Source organism: Choloepus didactylus, chromosome 13 (genome assembly GCF_015220235.1).
Source record: "Choloepus didactylus isolate mChoDid1 chromosome 13, mChoDid1.pri, whole genome shotgun sequence".
Classification (NCBI taxonomy): domain Eukaryota; kingdom Metazoa; phylum Chordata; class Mammalia; order Pilosa; family Megalonychidae; genus Choloepus; species Choloepus didactylus.
This window is the reverse complement of record NC_051319.1, coordinates 18,340,196-18,353,156: the sequence shown is the minus strand read 5'-3', so window position 1 is coordinate 18,353,156 and position 12,961 is coordinate 18,340,196. Positions and strand designations below refer to the sequence as shown.

Sequence of the window (12,961 nt, the reverse complement as noted above, 5' to 3'; positions counted from 1 at the left end):
CAGCAAGTTCTAGTCATTACAGAGCAATCACTTTTTATTGAAAATATCTCAGTTATTTGAATCTGGGCACCCTTTTGCTTACAAGACAGAAAACCAAACTGCACTCATATCAAAAGAGAACATTTCTAGATCCTGTATCTAAAAAGACCAAATGGAAATTTGACTTTGGTCACAAGGGCTCAAGTAATGTCATCAAGACCTTGTTTCTGTCTACCTTTATTACTTTTCCATGGTAAGAAGGCTGTATGAAGCTCCAAATTTATATCCTCACAGCTCCCAGATGAGCACAAAAGAGCATAAGTAAACACAGATATTGGGAATAACTCTTAACTGAACTGGATTTTGCTTAGCTGGGGTCACATGCTCATTCATGAACCAGTCATGGCCAGGAGATACAGTGCTCTATCAGCCAGGCCTGGTTTGCATACCCACTCTTTGAGCCTCACTCAAGCCACATGAAGTAAAAATAAGAGAGGTGTGTATGTTTCACCAAAGAAAATTCAAAGAAGTGTTAGCAGAAGAGGAGATATTGGATAGACAAAAATAACAAATGATCAACATAACATTGTTTTCATCAACTTGCTAGCTGAATAGGATAAAGAAAAAGCTAACTCCTTTAAGGAAAAAAAATGAGGATATATTACAGTGACTGAGCTTAAGGAAAATCAACTATTTTAATCCATATATGCTCTGCTATCTACAAACTGATGCTCATTTACTTAAAAGAGTATTAGAAAATAATGGAATATTTTAAACTTTTCACTGGCACAGATAATGCCCTGATGTTGCCCTCCCTGATTTCTAGTAAACCCATGCTTATAAGATTGTTTTAAACTTCACAATTGAAGAAAACTGCTTAGATAAAGTGTTACTAATCATTAAAAAACAAAATAAACAAAAACCCTCTAGCTTCTCTTCTTTGCCTCAGTATGACAGCCATGGGTTTCAGGGGTCAGAATAGCTGGATTCTTGTCACAGCTCCTGAATTATCTGTCTTGCTTAGCCAGACAATATCTATGGCAAATGGAAGATTCTTCTAGCTCTAAAATATTATGACTCTGCTTCTTTATCTTCTGTATCTTCAAATTGAAGGTTCATTACATTTGGAAGAATCTGGACATTAAAAGTAGAGAGAAGTTTAGGCAAACATAGTAGAGGAGGGAATATGCATGAACTTTTTGAGGAAAAATGACTAGACTCTTAGTGACTGGGAGGATAGATGGTTTGGGAAGGCAAAGAGAAAAATAAAGGTGAAAAAGGGAACCATTGTGTGTAAAGGCTTTGAGGATTGAGACATCTGGAATTTACTGATAGCTAAGTGGAAAGGAGCTGTGTTTTAGGAAGATAGTGTATAAAATAGACGTAGCAGGGAAACAAAATCAGGAGGTTATAGTAATAGACCTAATAAAATGTAATCATGGTGGTTCCTAAAAAGTTAAACATAAAATTACCATATGACCTGGCAATTCCATTCCTAAGTATATACCTACAAGAATTGAAAATAGTATACCAATTGTTCACAGCAGCATTATTCACAGTAGCCTAAAGGTTAAAACAACCTAAATGTCTATCAGTAGATGAATGGGTAAACAAAATGTGATATATCCATACTGTGGAATACTATTCAGCCATGAAAAGGAATGGCGTTCTGATACATGGTATAACATAGATGCACCTTGAAAATGTTATGCTGGGTGAAATAAGCCAGGCACAAAAGGACAAATATTTTACAATTCCACCTGCATGAAATATCTAAAATAAGCAAATTCATAGAGACAGAAAGTAAAGGTTACCAGGGCTTGAGGGTATGGGGTGTGGAGAGTTATTGCTTAATGGGTGCAGATGGGTAATGGATGGGTAGCACAACACTGTAAATGTTATTAATACCACTGAGGTGCACACTTAAAAATGGTTAAATGGCAAATTTTGTGTTACAGATATGTTACTACAATGAACTAATAATTTAAAAAGGTAGTCAGAGACTGAAGTGAAGTAATAAAAGGAGTAGAAAAAACACATTTCACAAATAGAATAAAAAACACTTGGTGACCTCTTGGTCACCTATTGGTCACCAAGAAAAGAAAAATTTAAAGAAATGTGAAGCTTTTAAAAACAGTCGTTGAGAGAAACTAAGATGGCGGCTAGGTGAGACAGGGCAAAAAAAAACACCTCTGTGAAAAACACTATATAAAAACCAGAAAGTGACCCAGAATACTGGTTACAGCAATGTGCCAGCTGGACAAGGTCTGCTAGTATCACAGGGGCCATATACTTGGTGAAACCAGGAGTCTGAAACGAGTGAGTAAGCTCGCTGGAAGACCCGCAGCTGCGCGGCATTGTGGGGAAGTCAGGCCTTGGCATTTGAAGAGCGACGGGCTCTTTAAAAAAAAAAAAAATGGGAAAAACCCGGGAGCGGCTGCAGTTGCAGGAGTGGGATCCACACAGTAAAACACAGCAAGAGGGGGCTGGGCCAGCCTCTTGGTGTCTGGCCTGGAGGATATTACACTGCAGATACCCTTGGGGCCGGGGGAACAGAGGGGAGAGCTGGAAGCTGAAAGAAATCCCGCGGCTCACAGCTGGTTCCCCAGAGGGCTGGATAAACTCCTGCCTGGGCCATGCCCACAGCCTAGAGCCCCACCAGTTGTCCCGGAGCTGGGAAGGAGGAACTGTGCAAGGAGGAGGGGTTGAGACGCCCCGTTTGGCCATCATTGCTTCAGGCTGAGAGCGCCACTGCACGGCCTGGCGGCCTGGGGCTTCCCTTGAGGGACAGCGCACACTGGTGACATAGAACGGCATTCCCTCGGCTGAGCTCCTGGAGAATCGTGACTGGGAGGGGGGACCCGCTCGGAGAACCCAGGGATGCTACGCCAAGTCCAGTGGTTTGTGGGACAACAAGAAAGAAGGTCTGGGGCTGAACTGAAATGAAGGCTTAGACTCTTGTGGCGGCCTTGACTCTCCGGGAACCTGGGGGATTTGAATATTAAAGCTGCCCTTCCTCCCTGGCCACCCATACACACGCCCCACATTCAGGGCGGATGGCTCCAGCAACATACCCAAACTGAGTTCTCCAACTGAACCCCACAGGAATCATTCCCCCACACACCCTGGGAACAAGGTTGAGAACTGACTTGAGGGGTATAGATGACTCACAGATGCCATCTGCTGGTTAGTTAAAGTGTACATCACTAAACTGTGTTTCTGAAAAATTAGATTGATACCCTTTTTTTTTTTTTTACAACTTGAAAGAACCCTATCAAGCAAAGCAAATGCCAAGAGGCCAAAAACAACAGAAAATCTTAATGCATATGATAAAACCAGACGATATGGAGAATCCAACTCCGAACACACAAATCAAGATATCGAAAGAGACTCAGTACTTCACAGAATTAATCAAAGAACTACAATAGAGGAATGAAAACATGGCAAAGGATTTAAAGGACATCAAGAAGACCATGGCCCAGGATATAAGCGACATAAAGAAGACCCTAGAAGAGCATAAAGAAGACATTGCAAGAGTAAATAAAAAAATAGAAGATCTTATGGAAATAAAAGAAACTGTTGGCAGAGCGTTGTTTGGGGAGTGAGGTCTGGTTGGTTTGTGCAGATTAGTATGAAGCCCCAATATATCCCAGAATAATTCTGGCAGAGAAAAGAAATGTATTTGCAAAGCCTCCTTGAGAGACTGGGGGAAAATGTGGAAATATTAAACTTCCCCACCTGGGGAATTAATGATATTCTCACAAGCATCGGGGGCTACCAAATTAGAAGGCCAAGTCCTCCATCTCTGGGCTTCCCTTTATGAAGTTTGTTACTGCCAGGGAGAGGCTAAGCCTACTTAGATTTGTGCCTAAGAGTCACCCCTAGAGAACCTCTTCTTGCTCAGATGCAGCCTCTCTCTCTAAGCCAACTTTGCAAGTAAACTCACAGCCCTCCCTGCTATATGCGATGTGACTCCCAGAGGTGTGGATCTCCCTGGCAATGTGGGACATGACTTATGGGGATGAGCTTGGCTCTGGCATTGTGGGATGGAGAAGGCCTTCTTGGACCAAAAGGGGAAGCAAAATGAAGCAAGGTAAAGTTTCAGTGGCTAAGAGATCTGAAATAAAGTCGAGAGGTCATTCTGGAGGTTATTCTTATGCATTGCATAATTATCCCTTCTTAGTTTTTGGTGTTTTGGAATGGCTGGAAATAAATACCTGAAACTGTTGAACTGCAAGCCAGTAGCCTTGATTCTTGAAGATGGTTGTATAACTATATAGCTTATACTGTGTGACTGTATGATTGTGAAAACTTTGTGGCTACCACTCCCTTTATACAGTGTATGGACAGATGAATAGAAAAATGAGGACAAAATGTAAATGAATAATAGGGAGGGATAGTAGGGATGGGATGTTTTGGGTGTTCTTTTTCACTTCAACTTTTATTCTAATTCTTTTCGAATATGGAATGAAAATGTTCAAAAACGGAATGTGGTGATGAATGCAAAACTATGTAATGGTACTATGAACAACTGATTGTACACCAGTCTTGACTGTATGGTATGTGAATATACCTCAATAAAATTGAAATAAAAAAAAAAGAAGTGTAAGCTGAAAAAAAAAAAAAAAGAAACTGTTGGCCAAATTAAAAAGACTCTGGATATTCACAATACAAGATTAGAGGAAGTAGAACAACGTCTCAGTGTCCTAGAAGTCCACAGAACAGAAAATGAAAGAACAAAAGAAAGAATGGAGGAAAAAATCGAAATGGATCTCAGGGATACGATAGATAAAATAAAACGTCCAAACTTAAGACTTATTGGTGTCCCAGAAGGGGAAAAGAAAGGTAAAGGTCTAGAAAGAGTATTCAAAGAAATTGTTGGGGAAAAGTTCCCCAACCTTCTACACAATATAAATACACAAAGCATAAATGCCCAGCGAACTCCAAATAGAATAATTCCAAATAAACCCACTCCGAGACATATTCTGATCAGACTCTCAAATATTGAAGAGAAGGAGCAAGTTCTGAAAGCAGCAAGAGAAAAGCAATTCACCACATACAAAGGACACAACATAAGACTAAGTAGTGACTACTCAGCGGCCACCATGGAGGCAAGAAAGCAGTGGCATGACGTATTTAAAATTCTGAGAGAGAAAAATTTCCAACCAAGAATACTTTATGCAGCAAAACTCTCCTTCAAATTTGAGGGAGAGCTTAAATTTTTCACAGACAAACAAATGCTGAGAGACTTTGCCAATAAAAGACCTGCCCTACTTCAGATTCTACAGGGAGCCCTACCAACAGAGAAACGAAGAAAGGAGAAAGAGATATAGAGAATTTTAACAGACATATATAGTACCTTACATCCCAAGCCACCAGGACACTCATCTTTCTCTAGTGATCACGGATCTTTCTCCAGAAGGTGCATAAGCTGGGACATAAAACAAGCCTCAATAAATTTAAAAAAAAAAAAAAAATTGCTTATACTCAAAGCACATTCTTCAAACACAATGGAATACAAATAGAAGTCAATAATTTTTGAACTGTAACTCCACTGTTTACTTCCTGCATGATATAAAATACACAAACTCTAATGACAAATCAGTGGTTTTGAACTCAACGTAAAATATGTAATTTTAGACAACTATATAAAGGTGGAGGAATGGAAGAGTATAGGAACATAGTTTATGTGTCCTATTGAAATGAAGGTGGTATCAAAGAAGAACAAGATTGTTATGGATTTAAGAGGTTAATTTTAAGCCCCACAGTAAACACAAAGAAATTATCAGAGAATATAACCATAGAGATGAAAAGTAGAGTATGGGGTAAGAGAAATGGGGGAAGGGGCAATGGGGAGTTAAGAAATGAGTATAAGGTTGCTGTTTGAGGTGAAGGAAAATTTCTAGTAATGGGTGGTGGGAAAGAGCGTTACAACATTCTAAATGTGATTAATCCCACTAATGGAAGGCTAGGGAGGGGGTGGAATGGGAAGATTTAGGCTGTATATATGTTTCCACAATTGAAAAAAAAAAAAAAAAAGTCTAAATAGATGACAATTGAATGCCAAGGATGAACCTGGATGGGATTGGAGGATGGAGGACAGGAGGCTCAAAGGGTCACAGTTGAGACATAAGGAAAAGGAAATATAGAATGTAAGCTTTGTATCATTGTTGAATCTCTTGTACTTCTTAGCTGCGCTTAATGGGATTGCATAAAAGAATGTTCTTATTCATGGGAAGTGTATATGTGAATTACAATGTTTGTTCAAGAGTGTGAGCAGGTAGCTCTCATATGTTCGGAAGACAGAGCAATAGGTGATGGATGATAAATAGGGAGGGAGGGAGAGAAGGAGGGAAAGAAATAGCAATGTGACAGCACGTTAAAGTTGGTGGATTGGGCTATCAGGGGAGGGGGGTCAGGGTATGATGTAATTCCGTGTATGGGGTTAGTATTGTTTTTGCAACTGTTCCTATAACTTTGAATTTATTTCAAAATAAAAAAAAAAAGCATTTTTATTCAAAGAACCATGAAAAAAAAAGGAATCATTGAATAACATTAAATAAGTTAGGAGCATAGGAGAAGTGGGTTTAGAGATAGATGGTTTGGGGAATGTTAAATTCGAAGTATTTGTAGAACATCTTCTGTTCTTCCTCAATGCCTTATGTGTATTTCTATAATTGTACTTAACACATTTTGTATGATTTAAATCTGTAACGTTAAACTTCAGTAGAGTCCACATTGCTGCTTGATCAGCATTTTTCTACTGTTCCTTAGTCAACTATTTATGCTTCCCCCCATCCCCACCCCTGCCCCGTGGCTGTTACAATTCTTTTTATTCTGAATGTGATCCTACCTTATTTTTAACACCATCTCTATCAGCTGAAATTTCTCATATTTTACAAAGGGGAAAAAAAGACCATTAGATTCAAATTCCTTCAGATTTTACCTTTCACCTCCAAAATTAACAGACCTTTAGTCATCTTTCTTTTCTCTTGTCCCAGAAAAAGTATTATTTCTTTTCAATGCTAACCTTTTTAGTCATTCTTTTTATTCTATCTCTTCCTTGTATATCCTGCTCATTCATTCTTCCAAAGGAATCTTCAGTCTGTCTCTTTCCATTAACTGAAACTTTCCTCTATGCTTAAACCAATGGACAATCTCAAGACAATCTTAATGCCTTGTTCCTGCAGTTGGGAGGGAGTAGCTGATAGAAAACTTCTCCCAACCCTCCCTCAGTCTCAAACCAACACCCCATCTCTCACATTTTACTCCATTCACCACCCAGTCTACTAAAAATGAATTTCTTGACCTTTTCCCCTGTTTCATCACCATATGGAATTGTAGTGCATGAAACATAGGTGGTGATGAATGAAGATTTATTGAATTCTTAGCCTATTTCAATTCCCATGAAAGTTCTATTATAAAGGTTTCTAATGACCTATTTACCAGTCAAACATAATGAATTATTTTATGTCCTCATCTTACCTGACATCTGAAATATTTCACTCCTTGGCTTTGTTTTAAAAGTGCATTAATTGCTTTTCTTTGTGTTAATAATGTTTCTTTATTGTTTCATATTTTTAATTAATGTATTCCTTTTTAATTATTTATTCTTAGTTATGTCACAGAAAGGTTGAAAGGCTTGAGACTGACAGCGCTCAAGAATAAACCTGGTATAAGCATTTCCTAGCCAAGCTGCACCAGCTCCCTGCTTCTGGAAAGTTTGACTTGCTTTAATTTTTACAATATACCTTGTCCTATTTTCCTCCAAATTATCCATCCTTTCTCAATTCATAATTTTCTCTGATTCCATTTTTAGGCCTCTTTCTTTTCTCTTAGGGTTAGGGTTAGGGTTAGGGTTTCCTTATGGTTTCACTAGATCCTAGTGAATCCTAGTTGAATCCTAGATCATGTATTGTGCCCAGCACAAAGTAAGTACTCGGTAAATGTTTGAGTTGAATAGAAATTTATTAACTTGAGGCTAGAATGTATCTCTAGTTCTAATCTCTCATAAGTTCCAGATCCATATTTCTAAATATCTGTTGATCACTTCTACCTCAATGTCTAACAGTCCTTCAAATTCAGCATGTCAGACATTTCCCCAAACCTGCCATCCCTCCTGAATTCCCTATATAAATTAGTAACACCATCATTCACCCAGTCACCAAGTTGGAAACCCAGGAATTATCCTTAATTTCTTTCATCCCTTGTCTACCACACCCTGTTCATCACCAAGCCCTGTCGAGTCCATTTGTGAAATGTCTCTCAAATACTCTTACTTATCCTGGTCATCACTGCGTAGGCCACTTTTTCATCATCTCATGCCTGAACTTTGTACAGTAACCTCTATCTTGTGTTCATATTCCCAGACACCTCTAGAGTTATCTTATTAAAATAAAAATTCGAACATGCTCTCTAACACCTGTGACTACCTATTTTTTTATAGCATAAATTCATTCATAGTCTGACTATGGCTTCGTCATTTGCCACAACCCCCATAAATCCCACACTGTAGCAGCTATATCAGATTTTATATCGTGTCCCAAATAAACTGTGTACTTCACATTTTTTTTTCTTTTTTTAATGATGATCCTTCTCTGTCTTTCTGGTGGTACTTACTCTTTAAATCTCAGCTACTCTGCTCAAATATGTCCTCTACCCATATAGTATTTCTACCTATGTTATCTTTTATGTCTTTCACACTAGTTTGTCAGATCCTGCTGATAACTTGAAAGAATGCAGGTTCAGTGAAGTGCTAGGGTAGGAGCCAAATGCTGATTTTAAATGAGGGTTTGAAAGCATATGAAGTAGAAATAATGTGAGTAAACCAAAATTAAAGAGTTTAGTAGGGTAAAATTGAACAGCTAGGTGGGCTAACACAGTTTCAAAACTATTTTTTAATGTTTATTTAACTGTGTTTAAAAGAGCCTTAAAGACAGAAATTTTAAACATAAAAGAAGCAAGGACTTCGAATGTGATGATCAGGAGAGGCTGGTTTTGTAAACAAACAAAGTTTATTTTTTCTCCCTAGGATGAATGGATAAAATTATAAATCTATAAGCAATGAACTAAAGACAAAGGCATAACAACAAGAACTTGATGGCTTTGATCTATGACAGGAGGGCAAAGTATCCACTAGGATCATGGAATCACCATGGGGGCCAGCTCACAAGAGTCAGTTGTTGAATATTCAGACATTTTGTGAAGTGGTTGTTAAACCATTGACAGTTTGAAATCTGCCATGGTGGGTAGGAATATTTATGCCACAGAAATTAGCAAATACTGCTGATTGGGCCTTTTTCCCCCCTGAAGTTTACCAGGTTTACCAAACAGCACACCACTAGTATGCCTCAGGGTTTCCATAAAGTCGGAGACAAAATGTTTCCAGATACTAGTGAACACTAGGTTGAAGTTAGAGAACATGATTATATTTTGGAATTTGTCACTGTTGTTTTGTGTTTCTATTCAGGAAATCTCTGCTGTTAAGCAGAAAGGGTGATTTGGGGTGATCCAAGAGATGGAAAATTCTAAAGTAGGCTTTATGATAAAGAATTTTAAGATATTGGAGATAGAAATAATTTCCAACGGTGGCATGGGGGAGGGGCAGAGGCAACTTAAGTAGTAAGAAACTAATAGGAAATTAATGAATTAAGTTAATATGGAGGAATTGTGATGGGAGAAGATTCTGGTTCAATATACAGTAATTTTTGTGAGTATCATGAGGAATAAAAAGATTATCAGCAAGGGAGTTGTTCAGAAGAGAAGAGGATAAATAAATGTCTCTATATAAAGAATTCTAGAATATGGTCATGCTCATAAATGAAAGAGAGAGAAATGTATTATAAAATAAAGGAAGGCAATGAACTATAAATTCCAAAGATCTAAACAGTGGTCAGATTGTATCTTGAAGTTGCTTAAGAGTGATGGTGAGCCGTAGAAAGGTAGAACATGAACCAGGTGTTAAAGTCATAGGAAGATGAAAATTGGTCCTAGGAGCAATAGATAAGTTGGTGATTCGGAGAGGGCAGATGCAAGAGTTTCAAATGATGAGAAGTAAAGGATGGATGGTAAGATCATGAACTGAAAGGGGCCCTAGAGAGCGAAGTTGTGTTCACTCACTGAGTCAAGGAAATGTTGACTGCCATAGAGATCTCAGACTCATAGTGAAAGTCATCCTCATCTCAAGTGATTCTGGGCACTCTAACAATGGCCATCTGCAGTGCTAATTACCCATAGGCAGACCAGGCAGGGGCCTCAGAGACATGTGGTCTGTGCTTAAGGCAGAGCAAGGACATCAAACAATGGAGAGAAAAGCTTTTGAAATGATTTAATACTAAATATTCTGAAAAAAGTACCAAAGTATTATTCATCAAGGAAAAATCATAACTTCATTGGACTTCCTTATAGTTTATAATTTCATATTATTTTTATGTTAATTGTATGGCAGGTCTGGTCTGGGGTAGAGGAAGGGTTTAGTGTACAGGTATTATAATGTTTTGACTATGCTGAAGGTCCTTCTCTGGTTCTGGCTGTCTGACTCCAAGTCAACAATAATTTATTGTCTTTTTTTTTTCAGAAGGCAAAAATATCTTTTCTGAATGTGGAGAGTAGTCATATAAGTGAGCTTGTGTGAAAAAGAAAATATTTGAATTTAACTTTCCCTATTAATATCCACATTCAGGGGCTTATTTTTAAATATATATTTTCCAGTTTTTCATTTCTTAAATCATCACAGTAACATGATATCTCTGCCTTCTAATCTCCAGAAAAGAGCTTGGTTAAGAGCTTGAAATGAAGGTATAGGGGGGAATTTGTTGCCCATATCTGATTCCCACAAATCAGGAGACTTGGGGAATCATATTATCAAACTCTTTTGCATTTATTGTATTATTTTTAGTTGCTAATTTAAAAGGAAAGGGGGAAAGGTAAAGTCTATATATCAAGTATCGACCCATACTGCATGACGGTAGTAGCCTGAAACCTGTCTTTATAGAAAACGATGCTTCCCAGAATGCACACAGCCTAGAGGTTACATCTGCAAAAGCTACGAATTTGAAAACTTCTAGTTTCAAATACTTGTATTTTTAGCAGCACAAATCTATATCTTTCTTTCTAATTACAGAATAAGTGCCAAGCTGTGAATACAAATGCCTTGAAACCAATATAATCTGAACCTGTAATTCTGTCTGAATTCATCTTGAATAAAATCTTCTTTTTAGTAAATCCAAGTGAATATTGAAGTTATTCAGTTTTCTAGCTCTCAAACAAATATATGCCCTTTTTCCTTACCATAATTTTGATATATTTCAAAACTTGGTAAAAGTCAGGAAATAAATTCCTTTTAGGTCAGTCTCCATACTGCCACATGAATCAAACTATGTTTTTTTTTTTTTTTTTTCGTATGTTCTAGATACCGTACTCCTCAGCATCTCCTGGGAATTATGTAGTAAGTACATTTGGGTTTGTTTGCTCATAACAATTGATGTTACATTTTATTTTGGCAGTGAAATAGTTGTCCAGATGTCAAGAAGAACCCCTGTGTATTGGCCAAGAAGTGAACATCTGATTTCTATTGAGTTGTTACATCTGCCAACCTCAGTACATATGTTGATGTTCATTAGTGAAACAGTTATCAATCTGGCCAGAAATGCCTTGAGTATTTTGTTTTACTTCAGCATATGTTTCTGTAACCAGTACAATACACTCGGTCTAAACATGAAGAGAGCCATCCCAGTTGTACAATGAGATGCTTGAATTTGCAGTTCTCCTGGAAAATAATCGACACCACCACCCCTCCCACTCCCACTCCACGCCACCTAAGAAGACATTAGGAGACAAAAAAGAGGACATTGAACTTTCTCGTAATCACAAAGTGAATCAGATAGCAGAATAATGACTAGTAATTTCAGGGAATTTTTTAGTTTGTTCTCATTCTTAGGAATTCAAAACACTTATTTTCTTATTATTTGGCACATGTCAACATTTTTCCAATAATTCATATAGACTTGAGGTCAGTTTAGCAGGTTTTGCATCATCTCTTGAATTTACCAATGGCCTTTAACCATCATCACATTATAATCCTTGCTACATCTCAAGACCACCACAGAGGATAATCTGTTACAGTATTTAGGGGGCAATGCCTAACAGAGAAGCAAGGATAAAATGGTAAAAAGGGAAATCTGTCCTAAAGAAATTTTCAGAGGTTTGTGGCTAACTGGAGTGGGAGCAAAGGAGTACTTAAGAAGATCAATGATCATTTACTCTCTATGGAAAAAGTGTTTTTATAACCATAGTGAAAAGTACACACTGTTTTGGACCTGTGAACTTAGTGCTCATTGCTCCTAAGAAAGTCTAACTTTTTTCATATTTTCTAAGAAATAAAAACAAAACACGAAAATTGGATAAAAATTAAGTCACTTAAAAATAAAAGTGATATATATAGTCCTGTGAAATTATAAACTTTTGTTTGAAAGGAAATTTAAGTTGTTTATTACAAAGCATATATTTAAAATAATTGGTAAGCTGTGTCTGTGCATTCAGAATGAAGCAAAAATGTGGCCGCTTATTTGATCACTGTATGTATAACATTTGAATAGCTTAAATTGTAAGAACTATTGTTGAATGATCCATTTTGGTTTTCTGAAATAATTGAATTAACTTTAGAATTATCTAATCTCCATTTCAGTTTGATTGTGTAGCTGCAGCCTTACTAACCCACAGCATTAGCCAGCATTGCTCCAGAAGCATTGCAATTGCTGTTGATTGTCCGAAGAAAGAAATAGCAGCAACATATTTTCGAACATATGAATCTCTAATAGAATATCTTTTGGTTTTTACTTTCTGATACAAAATGTAAGAAAAGCACAGTAAACTAAATCATAGATGCATGAATTATTTCTATTTTATGGATTTGTAAAGGCTCTATTAAATGGTTTCTCCGTAACCTCATTATATCTGATGTGATTAAGTCATGAATAATAAA

General features: G+C 37.4%; 1 protein-coding gene across 5 annotated transcripts in view; it reads left to right on the top strand.

The window, feature by feature from the left end:
- Positions 1-12,961, top strand: part of SSBP2 (single stranded DNA binding protein 2) — a 402,865-nt gene that overhangs the window by 357,507 nt on the left and 32,397 nt on the right. For all 5 annotated transcript variants that reach the window (XM_037801548.1, XM_037801547.1, XM_037801545.1 and 2 more), the window contains one exon: positions 11,390-11,425. In XM_037801548.1, the coding sequence (XP_037657476.1) occupies positions 11,390-11,425 (36 nt within the window). The remainder of the gene's footprint in view (positions 1-11,389; positions 11,426-12,961) is intronic.